This window comes from Coregonus clupeaformis, chromosome 16, assembly GCF_020615455.1.
Source record: "Coregonus clupeaformis isolate EN_2021a chromosome 16, ASM2061545v1, whole genome shotgun sequence".
Classification (NCBI taxonomy): Eukaryota; Metazoa; Chordata; class Actinopteri; order Salmoniformes; family Salmonidae; genus Coregonus; species Coregonus clupeaformis.
Window position 1 is genome coordinate 9247125 of NC_059207.1, and position 21209 is coordinate 9268333.

The 21209-nt window shown below is 45.4% G+C and overlaps 1 protein-coding gene across 1 annotated transcript in view; it reads right to left on the minus strand.

Annotated features, from left to right (window-relative positions):
- Positions 1 to 512: 512 nt before the first annotated feature.
- Positions 513 to 21209, minus strand: part of LOC121584358 (protein HIRA) — a 42214-nt gene continuing 21517 nt past the window's right edge. The window contains exons 17-25 of the mRNA XM_041900190.1: positions 20183 to 20284; positions 19879 to 20027; positions 17270 to 17431; positions 9117 to 9175; positions 8780 to 8885; positions 4234 to 4356; positions 3007 to 3170; positions 2217 to 2305; positions 513 to 1429 (exon numbers count right to left, since the gene is read on the minus strand). Of these exons, the coding sequence (XP_041756124.1) occupies positions 1313 to 1429; positions 2217 to 2305; positions 3007 to 3170; positions 4234 to 4356; positions 8780 to 8885; positions 9117 to 9175; positions 17270 to 17431; positions 19879 to 20027; positions 20183 to 20284 (1071 nt within the window). The 3' untranslated portion in view covers positions 513 to 1312. The remainder of the gene's footprint in view (positions 1430 to 2216; positions 2306 to 3006; positions 3171 to 4233; positions 4357 to 8779; positions 8886 to 9116; positions 9176 to 17269; positions 17432 to 19878; positions 20028 to 20182; positions 20285 to 21209) is intronic.

Here is a 21209-nt window from a genome sequence, read left to right on the forward strand (position 1 = left end):
ATCTCTACTATAATGCTCTGAACCGCGCAGTGTGGATCTCTACTATAATGCTCTGAACCGCGCAGTGTGGATCTCTACTACAATGCTCTGTACCACGCAGTGTGGATCTCTACTAACCCCCTGTGGTCACCTATTGAACAACAGCGAACTCCTAGTTTTTTTTCCCTAATAATATTTCCTGCACCCTGAAGTGTGCACTCGTTCACTACCTCCCACAAATCTAAAATCATTGGATTGATGAAGGACAGGCTAGGAGGAGTTTCCACCATATTCCTTATACCAGTCATTTCCTTCCTAATCCATGAAGGGAAGTGATCAAGTGCACACTTTAGGAGAGGAGAGTTTATTGGCACATATCTACTGACCAGAGTGAGGATGCTAGCTAGCTAGCTTAAAAATAAAAAATAAACATGTCATCCTGAATAGATCAGCATTACTTTCTCCAGACAGGCCTAAGGCTCCTGACAGGCGTAAGGCAAAACAACCATGGACAAGAAGATTCACCAAAAAGCATTTGTTGATAGTTTTATTTCGTTTCAAACACAAGTGTTGCCTGTTTTGTATGCTTTTTTTCTCCTCATTTTTTTTAGAAAATGGAAAAGAAGTTGCCTTGTACAAACATTTAAAAATGACTAACAGAAAAGAGTCTGTACACATTCTGTAAAGAGGATAGGAGAGAAGAGGGGTTAAGCTCAGAAGAGGGTGATTCATGGTAGAACATCTCTCCCCTATCCTACTGTGGCTTTTCTTTTTACATTACATTTAGCCTTAAGCTTGTGACCCCAAATGACCCTGTATAGTTGCACCCCAGGGCAGGAGAGGACAGGACAGGGCTGGTGAGACCCATAGTCAGTCGGGGAGGTTTAGGGGGACGGGACTGTTGTGCTTCTAGTGACTCATCCAAAACCAGCTCTACGCTTTCCTCCGTCTTCCCAGAAGGAGAATCCTCCTGACAGTTCCAGCGGGGCTCCGAGTTCCTTCGCCATAACAGTTCAACATATTTATCATCATTGTCGTCATCAACAACATAATTAATCGATCAATTATTCATGGAATTTTTTTGACAGAGACAATGCATAATCAGTTCATGTCATTATTCAGTGCTGTTTTCAGCGTTCTACAACCCGGGTGCCAGTGGTTCTCCACCCAGGGACAGTGAGTGCTTCCTTCAGGTGGAGAGAGGTGAAGACGGAGCAGAGCGTAGGGAGGGCTGGATAGAGCCAGAGCTGGAGGAGGGAATGTCTGTCAGCAGCCAGGGTGGAGCTGGGCTGGATAGGATAGTGGGTTAGTAAGCGAGTTAGTTTGAGAAGTGCTATTTGTTGCCGAGCAGCTCCAGCTGGTCCTGGTACTCTGTGAAGAGCCTCTGGAAACGCAGGTTCTGTCCTATGACGGGCAGCAGCTCTCTCAACAGGTCCCTCTTCCGCAGGCCCTGGGGAGAGGCAGACAGGGGGTCAGAGGCCAAGTCACACCACATGATCGTTTCCTTCTGTTTGGACCACATTACTGGAACATTACTGGAGCCGCGACCTCCCATCACAAGTAGTGCTCCTGTAGCCAATGCTGTTTGGGACCCTCTCTGGGATTGACCCAATCCCATAATCACTGCTCTCTCCTCAATCATCATTGCTATTTTGTTTGGGATTCGGGATGGGCATTTGAAATGATTTCACTGTTCGAGTACTCTCATTAAATAATGTCAGAGTACTCACAGGAAGAATAGACAGAGCTGAAGGGGGCTCTGTCTCGCCTTTTAGCCGCACCCCTTTTAAGTCCAATTCTGTTGCTCGGTATTCCCAGGCTCGGTATTCCCAGGCTCTATGCTTGTGTTTACACAGGAAGCCCAATTCTGTTCTTTTGTCCAATTATTGGCAAAAGAGCTGACCTGATTGGTCAAAAGACAAATGTGAAAAAAAAAAAAAAAAGAATTGGGCAGTCTGTGTAAACGCAGTCTAAATGCTGTAGCAATTGAGCCTGCGGACAAGATTCATTCGGTCCTAGCCATGCTGCCTTGTAGGTACCATGCTGCCTTGTAGGTACCATGCTGCCTTGTAGGTACAAATGCTGCCTTGTAGGTACCATGCTGCCTTGTAGGTACCATGCTGCCTTGTAGGTACCATGCTGCCTTGTAGGTACCATGCTGCCTTGTAGGTACAAATGCTGCCTTGTAGGTACAAATGCTGCCTTGTAGGTACAAATGCTGCCTTGTAGGTACCTACCAGGGTTGTAGGCTCCCAGGCACTGCCGGCAGACTTGTGCACTGGTCCCAGTAAGTCTTTACAGAGCTCCCGTAGTCGATAATCGGAGCCTGCCGGACAGAACACACAAAAGGTTAGGTAGGCAGCAAGAAAATGTCAATTAAAAGGAAAGTTCAGGAATTTACCACTTAGATGGTTCCTCATCCTGAAATTAGCATATGGACCAGGAGAAACTATAATCCATGGTTCAGTTTTCAGCTACTACAAACTTTAGCTTACTTGGGCCACCACAAGCTAACAATCAATGGAAGTGAATGGGACACGGGTACATGCCAAATCACATGACCAAATATGGAGTTGATTTCAGTTCATTTTGACACACATGCCCCATTCACTTGCATTCCATCCACTTCCCCTTTGGGCCCTGGTCACTTGCATTCCATCCACTTCCCCTATGGGCCCTGGTCACTTGCATTCCATCCACTTCCCCTATGGGCCCTGGTCACTTGCATTCCATCCACTTCCCCTATGGGGCCCTGGTCACTTGCATTCCATCCACTTCCCCTATGGGCCCTGGTCACTTGCATTCCATCCACTTCCCCTATGGGCCCTGGTCACTTGCATTCCATCCACTTCCCCTATGGGCCCTGGTCACTTGCATTCCATCCACTTCCCCTATGGGCCCTGGTCACTTGCATTCCATCCACTTCCCCTATGGGCCCTGGTCACTTGCATTCCATCCACTTCCCCTTTGGGCCCTGGTCATAAGTAGAAGTCCATAGGTTGCCATTTAGGACACAGTCTGGCTCACCCTCAGTGACCAGGAAGCGTGCATAGATGAGCAGCCAGTAGTGGTACTCTGTGCTGGAGCGCAGGGTGAGGGCCGACGCCAGCTGGTTCTCCAGGAAGGCCAGGGTCATGCCATGCTGCAGGTGGTGGGGGGTGGACGAAAGTCTGGAGGCCAGGCGACCCGCACTGGGAGAGGGAAACAACCGCATTAAACATAGAAAAATAGGAAAACAGTTAGCAAAGTGTTCAGGATTAATGTAGTTTATATAATTCTGGGATACAATGTTAATGCCATAGCCTACTTGAACATTTTCGGGTGAAAAATCACCAGAACCAAGCAACCACTGTGTCTGTGCATTAGCTTTCACCTTGACTACACTAGCTAGCTACTTCCCTCTCCGTAACATTAACAGAACTGCGGGAGAGCGGTGCTCGGCAGGCGGGGGGTGAAGGACACGGTGTACCGGTGTTGTGAAACACCAACTTGCCGTGCAAGCTCTCTCCACTGAGTAGACTGTATCCCGTAACTTCCAAATGTTGACCAATATTATACATTTGTCTTGAAGGCTGCTAAACCTTGGAGGAAAACATTTGGCCATGTTAAGTACCGCCGGAGACACCGTGATACAGCTGCCCAGTGGGAAGCAGGTCGGCACAACACCTCCATACAGTAACGCTCGCTAATTGACATGATAAATGTTACAGGTCATTTCTCGCTCGCCCATCGAAATAAACATCACTCCTTAACTAGTGGTATTTAATGTCTGTTTTAAATGTCCGGAAGCCGAAGACATCTTCCCACATTTCTCCTCCCATACTGTCACGAGGAAGCCGCCTCAGTGGGCGCAGCATGTAGCGAGGCGATGATAACGGTGTGAGACGTTCCTGCAGTAACTGCAGTCTGCAGATAGACATTATTGTCAATATGACACACCATGTGAAAATGTTTGAAAACATTTTGAGACAGAATAGGAAAACAAGCCTTTCTTACTGGACGAGTTTGGATAGTACCTCCCCGTTTTAGTACCCGTTTCTGGAACACGACCCTGCTGAGACCTTGAGCCCTGGCCCAATAATGTGTAAATGTGGTGAGTGTGTAACAGTCTGTGTAGGGTGACGTTTCCTTAGACTCTGATCTTGGGTCAATTTTCCCCACTAATGGATAAGGTTAGGATTGAGGGGAGGATAAGTTGATTCTAGATCTGTACTTAGGGGAAACTTCCTCCCGAAGCGTAACAGTCAGACTCACTTGAGGTTGCGTCCCTGCATGAGAGCCAGGGGTCCCTGGGAAACAGGGGCATCCTGGGAGGAGATGCAGTTCTTGAAGTCAGCACACTGCACCAAGGAGTCCTGCTTATCCGCTATCAGGTTCCTGACAAACACACACACACAACAAGAGAGGATTAGTGGACATGACACTGTTTTTGTTTGTACACCTAGATGTCTGTCGATGGTATACACACCCGATCACGCAGGTTTAATAATTCAACACTACTTGTATGCTTGCTGACTGCATAAAGGTCCCCAGCTACATTCAGCCTCGGGATGATTTATTCTTGAGCGGATAGTCGGGGGGCCGGAACATAACTATAAATAATTTGTACACCGCAAATTGATCGCAAGAACCCAAACAGATATAATATTAAACTACAATACAGTGCATTCTGAAAGTATTCAGATCCCTTCCTTTTTTCCACATTTTGTTACGTTACAGCCTTATTCTAAAATGGATTAAATAAAATAAAATCCTCAATCTACACACAATACCCCATAATGACAAAGCGAAAACAGGTTTTGGAGTTTGCCAAAAGGCACTTAAAGACTCTCAGACCATGAGAAACAAGATTCTCTGGTCTGATGAAACCAAGATTGAACTCTTTGGCCTGAATGCCAAGCGACACGTCTGGAGGAAACCTGGCACCATCCCTACGGTGAAGCATGGTAGTGGCACGTCTGGAGGAAACCTGGCACCATCCCTACGGTGAAGCATGGTAGTGGCACGTCTGGAGGAAACCTGGTACCATCCCTACGGTGAAGCATGGTAGTGGCACGTCTGGAGGAAACCTGGCACCATCCCTACGATGAAGCATGGTAGTGGCACGTCTGGAGGAAACCTGGCACCATCCCTACGGTCAAGCATGGTAGTGGCACGTCTGGAGGAAACCTGGCACCATCCCTACGGTCAAGCATGGTAGTGGCACGTCTGGAGGAAACCTGGCACCATCCCTACGGTGAAGCATGGTAGTGGCACGTCTGGAGGAAACCTGGAACCATCCCTACGGTGAAGCATGGTAGTGGCACGTCTGGAGGAAACCTGGCACCATCCCTACGGTGAAGCATGGTAGTGGCACGTCTGGAGGAAACCTGGCACCATCCCTACGGTCAAGCATGGTAGTGGCACGTCTGGAGGAAACCTGGCACCATCCCTACGGTGAAGCATGGTAGTGGCACGTCTGGAGGAAACCTGGAACCATCCCTACGGTGAAGCATGGTAGTGGCTAGGGCTGTGGCGGTCACGAAATTTCATCAGCCGGTGATAGTCAAGCAAATAACTGTCGGTCTAATGGTAATTGACATAAACACATTTAGCATCTCCTGGCTTCCACACATAGCCTACAAGCCACTGATGCAGACCTTTGGAACATCTATATTTGAAAAAGTCTAATAAATCTATGTAATATAGCCTACACCTTCACAATAAATCCATTATTTATTTTAGACAGGTCTAAAGAAGCATGATATGAACATTTCAGAAGAACAGAATAACATAGTGAGTTGTCCATATGTTAGGTCCTCATCTGGCTATGCCAGATGGCTGTGGGCTACACTAGTTCATTTAGCAGACAAGATTTGCTTAGAATTCCCTGGCATTATTTTATAGTGTGAAGAATACAATTTGAACAAAGCTGAATAAAATAGAAAGGATATTTTCTACAAATGATTTGAGGGAGTGCGCACATGCGGCTATTCTGTGTTGAGCGGTTAACAAAGAAATAGGTACTCCTATATGGTTAATTTAGAGTTATTAATGTAACTTTAGTTCTGCAAACGATGGGCTATATGTTTTCATTTTTAAATACATTGTAAGACTCTAATGATGATTTGAAAATAGTTGCTTGAAAAGGCACGAGCTCTGCTTTGTTTTTTGCGCAGACTCTACACACTTCATCAGTCTCGCATTCACAATTTGACAAGCACTTGATAATGCCTCGAATTTCACGGCGGCATCCCCTTTGTGGCCGTAATGCACAAATAATCCATGCCTTTTGCTGCCAGTGGCCGTTGTGCCCTTCTCCCTGAGTGCTGCACACTCCGAATCACCTCTCACTCACATGGCTCTCCGTTAAGTGATCAGGTCTTTTTCACAGGCTACAAGTGAAGACAGACACATTGGGGACGCAACTGCGCACGTCCTTATCCAATTCCGAGATGCATATTGAAGATATTGGAAGAACTGTCCACATTTACTTTTCGTCAGCCAACAAGATGAGTAGGCCTAACGAACAGCAAAAGCACTAGCCTATGTCAATCTACTATCCCCCATAGTACAAAAGTTGACCTATTCTATTCTGTGTGAGAAATAAATATTACAAACAGTCTGGGACAGTTGGGGATAAAATAGATCCCAAACTAATACAACCACTAGCATCAAAAAACCTTTTTTACGCAATGTGGCTGATGCAACAGATTAAAATGTTGATAAACTATTAGGCTATTTCTTCACATTATAAGCGCAGCAATGCGCACATGGCAGTAGGCTATAAGCGCGAATGTTCCATTAGCGGGAAAACACCATTATCAAAAGTGACCGCAAATGCGATTATGCATGTAATGCTTTTATTATTAAGGTGCATTTTTATTGTGAAAATTATCTTCCCCAAACTTGAAACTCACACGTTGCTTATGTATGCCAGTTAGGCTCTACACCCCTTGTAAAGCGGACTAATGTGCTTAATTTTAAGAAGTTATTTGGCCACTTTAGTTGTGATACAAACCTTATCAAAACATATAGGCCTATGGGCTAGGCTACATGAGGTGTCCGACTATGATTCGAAAAGTCGCAAAAAAATGGCATTGTTTCTTATGCTGGGCATCATTTACACGTGATAATATAGCATTCACAAGTGATAGGCTAATATTGTCACTCATCACACTATTCTTGATCTAATCTTGTCTTTACATATACTAAATAATATATGTGTGAAATTTGTTTTGATTTAGAATGGCCCATTATCATGCACCTGACTCGAAACAGGGGCAGCGGGAAAAAATACATGTCATTTATGCACTTAAATAGCGAATGGAGGACGCTTTTCCTGTGGTTAACTTTCATGCCAACCAGGTAGGCTATACTCCTGTTGTACAGAGAAGCAATTTGCATAATATTAGGAAAGTTGAGAAATAAATATAGTAGGCCTAGCCTATTGAAAGCTGATGGGATCCTCCTCTTTTTAATAGAGGCCATCACTCAGTTTTCTCACGCAATTGCACAGCCTATAGAAATGTTGCGCAACATGAGCTCATGGGCTCTCATGAAGTGTTTGATTAGATTTTTCGATTACATTTGCTTTGATGTCAGAGTGATTAGAGGGACAATAGAGAGCTGAGTACCAGGCAGTTAGCAAGTTGGGTAGGCTACTAATAACCATCAGCAGCATCAGAGCTTGGAGAAGCCTAGTTACCGTAACTATACGGTCACGTGGAATTTGACTGCCTTCATGACTCATGACCGCCGGTGTGGCGGTAATACGGTCACCGCAACAGCCCTAGTGGTGGCTGCATCATGCTGTAGGGATGTTTTTCAGCGGCAGGGACTGGGAGACTAGTCAGGATCAAGGGAAAGATGAACGGTGCAAAGTACAGAGAGATCCTTGAGGAAAACCTGCTCCAGAGCGCTCAGGACCTCAGACTGGCGCGACGGTTCACCTTCCAACAGGACAACGACCCTAAACACAACACAGGAGTGGCTTCGGGACAAGTCTCTGAATGTCCTTGAGTGGCCCAGCCAGAGCCCGGACTTGAACCCGATCGAAAATCTCTGGAGAGACCTGAATATAGCTGTGCAGCGACACTCCCCATCCAACCTGACAGAGCTTGAGAGGACCTGCAGAGAAGAATGGGAGAAACTCCCCAAATACAGGTGTGCCAAGCTTGTAGCGTCATACCCAAGAAGACTCAAGGCTGTAATCGCTGCCAAAGGTGCTTCAACAAAGTACTGAGTAAAGGGGCTGAGTACTTATGTAAATGTGACAGTTTTTTATTTTTAATACATTTGCAAAAATCTCTAAAAACCTGTTTTTGCTTTGTCATTATGGGGTATTGTGTGTAGATTGAGGGGGGGGGAAACAATTTAATCAATTTTAGAATAAGTCTGTAACGTAACAAAAAGTGGAAAAAGTCAAGGGGTCTGAATACTTTCTGAATGCACTGTAAATCATCTCTGTTGATTACAGATATGTCTCTATTTATTTACTCTATTTACTGGGGAACAGAGTTCCTACATTACAATCACTTTGAGCTGATTTCCTGGTGATTTTTCAGTGTTTAACTGGTACAGAGTGTCCTGTTGTAGAACAGTTGGCAAGGTGCTGACTAACACCACTCTATAGTATATACTTCTAATGATGTCATGGATTGATTGACCAGACATTTAGGCACAATATGCCTTCTTCAGCGTTCTACGGGGTCAACATCGTACCGAAACATTGGTTCAATCAATCCATTCGATAATTTGGGGGGGGTACATTGAATGTGCGACTTTCATGATTTCTCTAAAGTGTGTGTGTGGGCCTTACCATGTCTCCAAGGAGGAGTTGAAGCAGTAAGACTTCCCATTGGAGAGGCCAATGACTGGGACCCCCTGCTGTGTCAGTAAGGACTGGGACACAGTGCATTCTGTGCCTAGGAGAAACAGGAGAGGATGAATACAGGGAGGAGAAACAGGAGAGGATGAATACAGGGAGGAGAAACTAAGCTTTTAAGGGCAGTTTCAAGTCTAATCCTGGACTAAAAAGATTCTCCATTGACCATGCTTTTTAGTCCAGAACTAGGATTAATCTGTGTCTGGGAAACCAGCCCATAGACTTAAATCCAAACAAATAGCTATCCTCAACAGAGAAAACCTCCTCTCACCTGATAAAATGGTCTGTAAAGATTCATTCTTCACCACAGCACTCTGTTTTTGGACATCCCTGTAGAGAAGAACAAGATGGAGAAGAAAGAACACGTCTCAATGTATGGTCCTGTCCCTAACCTCTGAAGCCCTAGTCTCTGAAGCCCTAGTCTCTGAAGCCCTAGTCTCTGAAGCCCTAGACACTTGAGGAGATCTGACAGGATTTGATAGGTGTAAGCAATCTGTCATACATTCTTCCTAGCCTATCAGAGAGCAAGTCGGCGATATCACCATATTGGGGCGGTAGGTAGCCTAGCAGTTAAAGAGCGTTGAGCCAGTAACCGAAAGGTCGCTGGTTTGAATCCCCGAGCCGACTAGGTGACAAATATGTCGATGTGCCCTTGAGCAAGGCACTTAACCCTAACTGCTCCTGTAAGTCGCTCTGGATAAGAGCGTCTGCTAAACGACCAAAAATGTATAATGTTTGCACCTATCAAATCAAAAGTGTCAAGGAGCTAGGGGTTGTCTCTAGTCTAAAATACAAGGTGTGGCAAGTCAGGAGGGATCCCACCCCAGAGTATGTGAGTGGAGTTGAGCAGTCGGAAATCCCAGTCATCCCTCACAGTGGACCTACCTAGGTGATAGGCTTTGTACATTTGTACATTTTAGTCATTTAGCAGACGCTCTTATCCAGAGCGACTTACAGGACCAATTAGGGTTAAGGGCCTTGCTCAAGGGCACAGACAGATTTTTCACCTAGTCGGCTCGGGGATTAGAACCAGCGACCTTTCGGTTACTGGCACAACGCTCTTAACCACTAATCTACCTGCCGCCACTGTGTTAAAAAAAAAGAAGCTTTTTCTCTAATCTATTGATGATCCGATGCTTTAATTGTAACTGTGGCTCTGTTACGCTCACATCTTACAGTTGATTGACAACTTTAGCACTCCTCTTTTTTTTTTTTTTTAACAGCCTATATAGAACCTAAAACTTCTCCGTTGCTGCTGCATGGGCTCATTGGTTGTCTTGCCATCATATTACACAGGCTGTAACCTATTTCTTGGTCGACTCATTTTAACATCTCTGCACATTAGTGGTGGTGTAGGCTAAATAAATACAACAGAATAGGTCTAATTAAAAGCACAGTGATGAAGGAAATGAAAAATGCTGGGCAGAGCATGACCAGAGCTCGTGGCTGAGTTGGTACCAGAGCGAAATGGCCGTCGTGCTAACATTTTTAAAATCCGCTCCTCGCTCCACTCCAGCTCCACTCCGCTCACATCCTCTGGTGCACACATGGCCCGCTAGCACACGCTATCCGTGGCCTCTTACTCACTAAACTGAACTAGCTACTGAACTAGCTACTTGCTATTAGCCACAGCTAGCGGTGTTTCACCCAAAACATTGGATTTTTTTCCCGCGGGATTAATTTTAATCATTGGACATTGATCACCGGATATTCGGCCAGTCTGCACAGCGCGTTATCGACCCAGATCATATCAGTTTTTCCGCCGGAATCACTGGACCTTTAACTCCGGATTCATCGCTACCAGCTGGCTACAACAAAACGGACGCTGTGGTCTGGCTAATCATCCTGAGCTAGGCCCATCTCCCGGCTATCTACCTCTCTGTCAACCGGACGGGACCACCTAGTGTTGACACGAAGCCCCGCCGATCCTACACGACTGGTCTGCCGACGAAATCGTCTGATGTGGTTACGACGTTAACCACGAAGATTCCATCCATCTGCTAGCCCTGGCCCGCTAGCACACGCTATCCGTGGCCTCTTACTCACAAGTGCTTCACCACCGGACCTTATGATAACTCAGCTATACAGCTGATATCTGCTGGACTGTTCCTTTTTACGGTACTACATCCTGTTTATGTTTAGCCTCAGCCCAAACATGGTTAGTTTATTGTTGTTTCGGTTATTTCTAATTGTACTATATCACTGTAGACCCCCCAGCCTAGCTAAACCTGCCTTAGATAGCTCCTTTGTCCCTCCCCCATACACTCAGAGACCGACTCAATTGATGCCTCTAGAGATACTATCTCTTTCATTGTTACCCAACGCTTAGGTTTACCTCCACTTTACTCATATCCTTCCATATCCTTGTCTGTACATAATGCCCTGAATCTTTTCTATAACACCCGGAAATCTGCCCCCTTTATTCTATGTACCCAACGCACTAGAAGACCAGTTCTTAAAGCCTTTAGCCGTATCCTTATTCTAGTCCTCCTCTGTTCCTCTGGTGATGTAGAGGCTAACCCAGGCCCTGCAGCCCTCAGTATCACTCCTACTCCCCAGGCGCTATCATTTGATGACTTCTGTAATCGCAAAAGTCTTGGTTTCTTGCACATAAATATCAGAAGTCTACTTCCTAAGTTTGAGTTATTCACTGCGTTAGCACACTCTGCCAACCCTGATGTTCTAGCAGTGTCTGAATCCTGGCTCAGGAAGGCCACCAAAAATTCTGAAATTTCCATCCCCAACTATAACATTTTCCGTCTAGATAGAACTGCCAAAGGGGGTGGAGTTGCAATCTACTGTAGAGATAGCCTGCAGAGCTCCATCATACTATCCAGGTCTGTGCCCAAACAGTTTGAGCTTCTACTTCTAAAAATCCACCTTTCCAGAAATAAGTCTCTCACTGTTGCCGCTTGCTACAGACCCCCCTCAGCCCCCCAGCTGTGCCCTGGACACCATATGTGAATTGATTGCCCCCATTTATCCTCAGAGTTTGTACTGCTTGGTGACCTAAATTGGGATATGCTTAATACCCCAGCCATCCTACAATCCAAGCTAGATGCCCTCAACCTCACGCAAATTATCAACGAACCTACCAGGTACAACCCTAAATCCGTAAACATGGGTACCCTCATAGATATCATCCTGACTAACATACCCTCTAAATACACCTCAGCTGTCTTCAACCAGGATCTCAGCGATCACTGCCTTATTGCCTGCGTCCGTAACGGGTCCGCGGTCAAACGACCACCCCTCATCACTGTCAAACGCTCCCTAAAACACTTTAGCGAGGAGGCCTTCCTAATTGACCTGGCCCAGGTATCCTGGATGGATATAGATCTCATTCCGTCAGTAGAGGATGCCTGGTTGTTCCTTAAAAGTAATTTCCTCTCAATCTTAAATAAACATGCCCCATTCAAAAAATACAGAACTAAGAACCGATATAGCCCCTAGTTCTCCTCAGACTTGACTGCCCTTGACCAGCACAAAAACATCCTGTGGCGTACAGCATTAGCATCAAATAGCCCCCGCGATATGCAACTTTTCAGGGAAGTTAGGAACCAATATACACAAGCAGTCAGGAAAGCAAAGGCTAACTTTTTCAAAAAGAAATTTGCATCCTGTAGCACTAACTCCAAAAAGTTTTGGGACACTGTAAAGTCCATGGAGAATAAGAGCACTTCCTCCCAGCTGCCCACTGCACTGAGGCTAGGAAACACTATCACCACCGATAAATCTACAATAATCGAGAATTTCAACAAGCATTTTGCTACAGCTGGCCATGCTTTCCATCTGGCTACCACTAACCCGGCCACCAACTCTGCACCCTCTGCTGCAACTTGCCCATGCCCCCCCGCTTCTCCTTCACACAAATTCAGACAGCTGATGTTTTGAAAGCGCTGCAAAATCTGGACCCCTACAAATCAGCTGGGCTAGACAATCTGGACCCTTTCTTTCTAAAACTAGCCGCCGAAATTGTCGCAACCCCTATTACTAGTCTGTTCAACCTCTCTTTCATAACGTCTGAGATCCCCAGAGATTGGAAAGCTGCCGCGGTCATCCCCCTCTTCAAAGGGGGTGACACTCTAGATCCAAACTGCTACAGACCTATATCCATCCTGCCCTGCCTTTCGAAAGTATTCGAAAGCCAAGTTAACAAAACAGATCATCGACCATTTCGAATACCACCGTACCTTCTCCGCTATGCAATCCGGTTTCCGAGCTGGTCACGGGTGCACTTCAGCCACGCTCAAGGTCCTAAACGATATTATAACCGCGATTGATAATAGACAGTACTGTGCAGCCGTCTTCATCGACCTGGCCAAGGCTTTCGACTCTGTCAACCACCGCATTCTTATTGGCAGACTAAATAGCCTTGGTTTCTCAAATGACTGCCTCGCCTGGTTCACCAACTACTTCTCAGATAGAGTTCAGTGTGTCAAATCGGAGGGCCTGTTGTCTGGACCTATGGCAGTCTCTATGGGGGTGCCACAGGGTTCAATTCTTGGGCCGACACTTTTCTCCGTGTATATCAATGATGTCGCTCTTGCTGCTGGTGACTCTCAGATCCACCTCTACGCAGACGACACCATTTTGTATACATCTGGCCCTTCATTGGACACTGTGTTAACAAACCTCCAAACGAGCTTCAATGCCATACAACAATCCTTCAGTAGCCTTCAACTGCTCTTAAACACTAGTAAAACTAAATGCATGCTTTTCAATCGAACGCTGCTAGCACCCGCCCACCCGACTAGAATCACCACTCTCGACGGGTCTGACCTAGAGTATGTGGACAACTACAAATATCTAGGTGTCTGGTTAGACTGTAAACTCAACTTCCAGACTCACATAAATAATCTCCAATCCAAAATTAAATCTAGAATCGGCTTCCTATTTCGCAACAAAGCCTCCTTCACTCATGCTGCCAAACATGCCCTCGTAAAACTGACTATCCTACCGATCCTTGACTTCGGCGATGTCATTTACAAAATAGCCTCCAACACTCTACTCAGCAAATTGGATGTAGTCTATCACAGTGCCATCAGTTTTGTCTCCAAAGCCCCATACACTACCCACCACTGTGACCTGTACGCTCTTGTTGGCTGGTCCTCACTACATGTTCGTCGTCAAACCCACTGGCTCCAGGCCATCTATAAATCACTGCTAGGCAAATCCCCGCCTTATCTTAGCTCATTGGTCACCATAGCAGCACCCACCCGTAGTCTGCGCTCCAGCAGGTATATCTCTCTGGTCATTCCCAAAGCCAACACCTCCTTTGGCCGCCATTCCTTCCAGTTCTCTGCTGCCAATGACTGGAACGAATTGCAAAAATCTCTGAAGCTGGAGACTCTTATCTCCCTCAATAACTTTAAGCAATAAAATAGAAAGGATATTTTCTACAAATGATTTGAGGGAGTGCGCACATGCGGCTATTCTGTGTTGAGCGGTTAACAAAGAAATAGGTACTCCTATATGGTTAATTTAGAGTTATTAATGTAACTTTAGTTCTGCAAACGATGGGCTATATGTTTTCATTTTTAAATACATTGTAAGACTCTAATGATGATTTGAAAAAAGTTGCTTGAAAAGGCACGAGCTCTGCTTTGTTTTTTGCGCAGACTCTACACACTTCATCAGTCTCGCATTCACAATTTGACAAGCACTTGATAATGCCTCGATTTTCACGGCGGCATCCCCTTTGTGGCCGTAATGCACAAATAATCCATGCCTTTTGCTGCCAGTGGCCGTTGTGCCCTTCTCCCTGAGTGCTGCACACTCCGAACCACCTCTCACTCACATGGCTCTCCGTTAAGTGATCAGGTCTTTTTCACAGGCTACAAGTGAAGACAGACACATTGGGGACGCAACTGCGCACGTCCTTATCCAATTCCGAGGTGCATATTGAAGATATTGGAAGAACTGTCCACATTTACTTTTCGTCAGCCAACAAGATGAGTAGGCCTAACGAACAGCAAAAGCACTAGCCTATGTCAATCTACTTTCCCCCATAGTACAAAAGTTGACCTATTCTATTCTGTGCGAGAAATACATATTACAAACAGTCTGGGACAGTTGGGGATACAATAGAGCCCAAACTAATACAACCACTAGCATCAAAAAACCTTTTTTACGCAATGTGGCTGATGCAACAGATTAAAATGTTGATAAACTATTAGGCTATTTCTTCACATTATAAGCGCAGCAATGCGCACATGGCAGTAGGCTATAAGCGCGAATGTTCCATTAGCGGGAAAACACCATTATCAAAAGTGACCGCAAATGCGATTATGCATGTAATGCTTTTATTATTAAGGTGCATTTTTATTGTGAAAATTATCTTCCCCAAACTTGAAACTCACACGTTGCTTATGTATGCCAGTTAGGCTCTACACCCCTTGTAAAGCGGATTAATGTGCTTAATTTTAAGAAGTTATTTGGCCACTTTAGTTGTGATACAAACCTTATCAAAACATATAGGCCTATGGGCTAGGCTACATGAGGTGTCCGACTATGATTCGAAAAGTCGCAAAAAAAAGGCATTGTTTCTTATGCTGGGCATCATTTACACGTGATAATATAGCATTCACAAGTGATAGGCTAATATTGTCACTCATCACACCATTCTTGATTTAATCTTGTCTTTACATATACTAAATAATATATGTGTGAAATTTGTTTGAATATGAAGCCCTAGTCTCTGAAGCCCTAGCCTCTGAAGCCCTAACCTCTGAAGCCCTAGCCTCTGAAGCCCTAGCCTCTGAAGCCCTAGCCTCTGAAGCCCTAGTCTCTGAAGCCCTAGTCTCTGAAGCCCTAGTCTCTGAAGCCCTAGTCTCTGAAGCCCTAGCCTCTGAAGCCCTAGCCTCTGAAGCCCTAGTCTCTGAAGCCCTAGTCTCTGAAGCCCTAGTCTCTGAAGCCCTAGTCTCTGAAGCCCTAGCCTCTGAAGCCCTAGCCTCTGAAGCCCTAGTCTCTGAAGCCCTAGTCTCTGAAGCCCTAGTCTCTGAAGCCCTAGCCTCTGAAGCCCTAGCCTCTGAAGCCCTAGCCTCTGAAGCCCTAGTCTCTGAAGCCCTAGCCTCTGAAGCCCTAGTCACTGAAGCCCTAGACACTTGAGGAGATCTGACAGGATTTGATAGGTGTAAGCAATCTGTCATACATTCTTCCTAGCCTATCAGAGAACAAGTCGGCGATATCACCATATTGGGGCGGTAGGTAGCCTCGCAGTTAAGAGCGTTGAGCCAGTAACCGAAAGGTCGCTGGTTTGAATCCCCGAGCCGACTAGGTGACAAATATGTCGATGTGCCCTTGAGCAAGGCACTTAACCCTAACTGCTCCTGTAAGTCGCTCTGGATAAGAGCGTCTGCTAAACGACCAAAAATGTATAATGTTTGCACCTATCAAATCAAAAGTGTCAAGGAGCTAGGGGTTGTCTCTAGTCTAAAATACAAGGTGTGACAAGTCAGGAGGGATCCCACCCCAGAGTATGTGAGTGGAGTTGAGCAGTCGGAAATCCCAGTCATCCCTCACAGTGGACCTACCTAGGTGATAGGCTTTGTACATTTGTACATTTTAGTCATTTAGCAGACGCTCTTATCCAGAGCGACTTACAGGACCAATTAGGGTTAAGGGCCTTGCTCAAGGGCACAGACAGATTTTTCACCTAGTCGGCTCGGGGACTAGAACCAGCGACCTTTCGGTTACTGGCACAACGCTCTTAACCACTAATCTACCTGCCGCCACTGTGTTAAAAAAAAGAAGCTTTTTCTCTAATCTATTGATGATCCGATGCTTTAATTGTAACTGTGGCTCTGTTACGCTCACATCTTACAGTTGATTGACAACTTTAGCACTCCTCTTTTTTTTTTTTTTAACAGCCTATATTGAACCTAAAACTTCTCCGTTGCTGCTGCATGGGCCCATTGGTTGTCTTGCCATCATATTACACAGGCTGCAACCTATTTCTTGGTCGACTCATTTTAACATCTCTGCACATTAGTGGTGGTGTAGGCTAAATAAATACAACAGAATAGGTCTAATTAAAAGCACAGTGATGAAGGAAATGAAAAATGCTGGGCAGAGCATGACCAGAGCTCGTGGCTGAGTTGGTACCGGAGCGAAATGGCCGTCGTGCTAACACTTTTAAAATCCGCTCCTCGCTCCACTCCAGCTCCACTCCGCTCACATCCTCTGGTGCACACTGGGTGTAGGGTGAAATTGCCCCCTAGACACTGATCTTGGATCAGTTTTGCATTTCCCCCCCACTAATGGTTAAGGTCAGGATTGGGGGAAGCTGATCCTAGATCTGTAACTAAGGGAAACTTCTCACCGGAGCAGCAGCCTAGACGGTGCATCTCAACAGGGTTTGTCATGTCAATACAGGGTGTGTGGGTGTGTGTGTGTGTGTCCTGACACGGGGCTCTCTCTCACCAGACGGACAGGGTGGCGCAGGCGGTCAAGGCCATGACGTAGAAGCCTGAGCAATGCAGGGCGGACATGGGCGCTGACAGCAGGATGGAGGGTAGTAGGCGGCGGCCGCACGCCGAAAACACGGACAACATGCGGTCGGCGCACGCCACTGCCACCACGTCACTGGGGGAGGGAAGGAGGAGAGACAGACAGACAGACACCTTATTGACTACTGTGGAAATAAAGCGTTAACATTTGTTCATTACGACAGTTGGAATGGAAGCTAAATCCTTGCACCCGCTAAACAGCACAGTCAAGGACAAAGACGTTAAAGCTGAGATCCGCATTAGCGGAAGCAGCAGCGCTGGCATCCCCAAACATATTGTTAACTATATTAACCCTTTACAGTCTAAAGGAAGTTTGTTCTGAAGTGTCTCTCCTATATCTGAGAGATCAGGAAACATTTGTTTTAGGTTTAAACAGTCTACGCCCAGTCTAAGCCGGGGACGGGGTTCTACTAAGCTGTATGGAATTGTTTTAAGAAGGTCATACCAAGGATCATGTTGCTATTTAATTTGGCATTTTAAGACCCCTTGAAGGATAACAAAAAATAATTTAAAATGATTTGATAGAAATGTGTATTTAGCCTTACTGCTATTAGCCCGTACAAACGCATTGATTAACGGATTCACTACATGGAACAACAAAAGATCTAGAGGAAGTTTGTTCTGAAGTGTAGGTCCTATATCTGAGAGATCAGAAAACATTTGTTATTTATTTTTTACATGCATTTAACCCCTTATTTTTGGTACTAAACAGTCTCTATATATACACTTCCATACATTTTTCAACTGGTAGAGGCCTGTGGGCGTCCTAGAGCAAAACGTGTGTTTGTGAGAGTCTCACCTTTCCACAGAGGGGTCATATTAGTGTATAGCCCAAACTGTTCGGACGCTACAGACAGAAGTTGGCAGATGGGCTGTACCGACTTCGGATGAGTCCCAAGACTATTGTGGGGGAACACCACCGTGAGAGTCTCATCAATTCCACAGAGGGGTCCCAATAGTTTTTAGGTCGAACCGTTCGGATGCTACAGATGATTTTGTGAGAAGACCGATTTTTGGGATGTCTCATGGTCTGACAAACACCGCTCTAGCTCGGTCCCTTTTCACCGCAGATGAGGAAGTGCAACATCAGCGGATGCGGTGGATTGAGACGCACCCAATGCAAAAAAAAAAACATATCTCGAGCTTAAATTGACAGATTTTTTAATGGGAATTTTTTTTTATGATGCTAATTATACTGAACAGGTGTGGTATATCAAGAAGCTGATTTAACAGCATGATCATTACACAGGCGCACTTTGTGCTGGGGACAATAAAAGGCCACTAAACACAATGCCACAGATGTCTCAAGTTTTGAGGGAAAGAGAGACTGTGCCATAAGAGACTGTGCCACTGCCCAGTCATGTGACATCCATAGATTAGGGCCTAATGAATTTATTTAAATTGGCCGATTTCCTTATATGAAGTGTAACTCAGTAAAATCGTTGAAATGTTTGCGTTTATTTTTTTGATCAGTATAGATTTCCGCACGGACTTCGGGTTAAACAGAGAAGAGGAGCTATACACTCTACTGTTCAATCGCGCGTACAATGATGTACAAGTGTTTGTTTGAAGTAACGTCTTTGTTGTTGTAATGTCACAAACGGATGTGGCAGTTTCATCGCTACGGATTCCAGCTTTAACCCTTTCCACTCGTACCAGCAAACTGGTTGAAAATGGCAGATTTGGCCACTGATAAGCGGCTAAATCAAAGCTCAGTTGGTAGAGCATGGCGCTTGCAACGCCAGGGTTGTGGGTTCGTTTCCCACGGGGGGCCAGTATGAAAAAATGTATGCACTCACTAACTGTAAGTCGCTCTGGATAAGAGAGTCTTCTAAATGACTAAAATGTAAATGACGTCAGAGCTCAGTGGCTGGACAGTAACATGCTATACATGACGTCAGAGCTCAGTGGCTGTACAGTAACATGCTATACATGAGGTCAGAGCTCAGTGGCTGTACAGTAACATGCTATACATGACGTCAGAGCTCAGCGGCTGTACAGTAACACGCTATACATGACGTCAGAGCTCAGTGGCTGTACAGTAACACGCTATACATGACGTCAGAGCTCAGCAGCTGTACAGTAACATGCTATACATGACGTCAGAGCTCAGTGGCTGTACAGTAACACGCTATACATGACGTCAGAGCTCAGCGGCTGTACAGTAACACGCTATACATGACGTCAGAGCTCAGTGGCTGTACAGTAACATGCTATACATGACGTCAGAGCTCAGTGGCTGTACAGTAACATGCTATACATGACGTCAGAGCTCAGTGGCTGGACAGTAACACGCTATACATGACGTCAGAGCTCAGTGGCTGTACAGTAACACGCTATACATGACATCAGAGGTCAGTGGCTGTACAGTAACATGCTATACATGACGTCAGAGCTCAGTGGCTGGACAGTAACATGCTATACATGTGTAAAGGGTTAAGTGTAAAGTGTTAAGACAATAGATAACTCCCATCAACACTCCTGGACTAGACATGTAGATCCCCCCTCCCCCTTCATGCTTACCTGCTGCCCGCTGCAGTGATGACTCGGCTAGGCAGCAGCGTGTCCCACTCCCTGCCCTCCATGGAACAGCGCAGCTGGCTGAGTTTGGCTCCGGACACCACAGAGACCTCATTCTCCACCTCCAGGTACACCGGGGGCTCCAAACTGACCTACACACACACAATATGGGGGAAAGAGAGCACATCCGACTAGCATCCATTGTACTCATCATGACTCTGTCTATGACCATGAGAGTTGTTTAGCCTTACCTGAAGAGTGATATAATATAAAAATAATAATAATAATAATAATAATAATAATATACCTGAAGAGTAAATGCTTTCTGCGGTGTGGGAGTGGGCAGTTTGAGGACAGCCACAGGGACAGCAGTGGCGTAACAAGGCTCCTTCTCTGATGAAGGGGTAGCCTGCAAGTGTACAGTAGGGGAAAGATAAAAAAATTAATAAAATGGTCAAAAGTCCCCACATTATAACAGGAAGAGGAAGTGTAAGCTCTGACATAGCCTATTTGATAGAAAGGTAACTCCAAACACATTTGAGCTAATAGCAGCAGTTTAGCTGGTTAAACAAAGAGGCCATGTGTTGCATTCGGAAAGTATTCAGAACCCTTGACTTCTCCCACATTTTGTTATGTTACAGCCTTATTCTAAAATTGATTACATAAATAAAAATCCTCAGTAATCTGCACATAATACCCCATAATGACAAAGCGAAAACAGGTTTTTAGATTTTTTGGCAAATTTATAAAAAACTAAAAACTGAAATACCTTATTTACATAAGTTTTCAGACCCTTTTCTATGAGACACGAAATTGAGCTCAGGTGCATCCTGTTTCCATTTATCATCCTTGAGATGTTTCTACAACTTGATTGGAGTCCACCTGTGGTAATTGGACATGATTTGGAAAGGCACACACCTGTCTATACAAGGTCCCACAGTTGACAGTGCATGTCAGAGCAAAAACCAAGCCATGAGGTCGAAGGAATTGTCCGTAGAGCTCCGAGACACCATTGTGTCGAGGCACAGATCTGGAAAAGGGTACCAAAACATTTCTGCAGCATTGAAGGTCCTGAAAATAGCTGTGCAGCAACACTCCCTATCCAACCTGACAGAACTTGAGAGGATCTGCAGAGAAGAATGGGAGAAACTCCCCAAATACGTGAGTGCCAAGCTTGTAGCGTCATACCCAAGAAGACTCGAGGCTGTAAACGCTGCCAAAGGTGCTTCAACAAAGTACTGAGTAAAGGGTCTGAATACTTATATGAATGTGATTTCAGCCAACATTTCTAAAAAACCTTGTGTGTAGATTGATGAGGAAAAAATAACAATTTA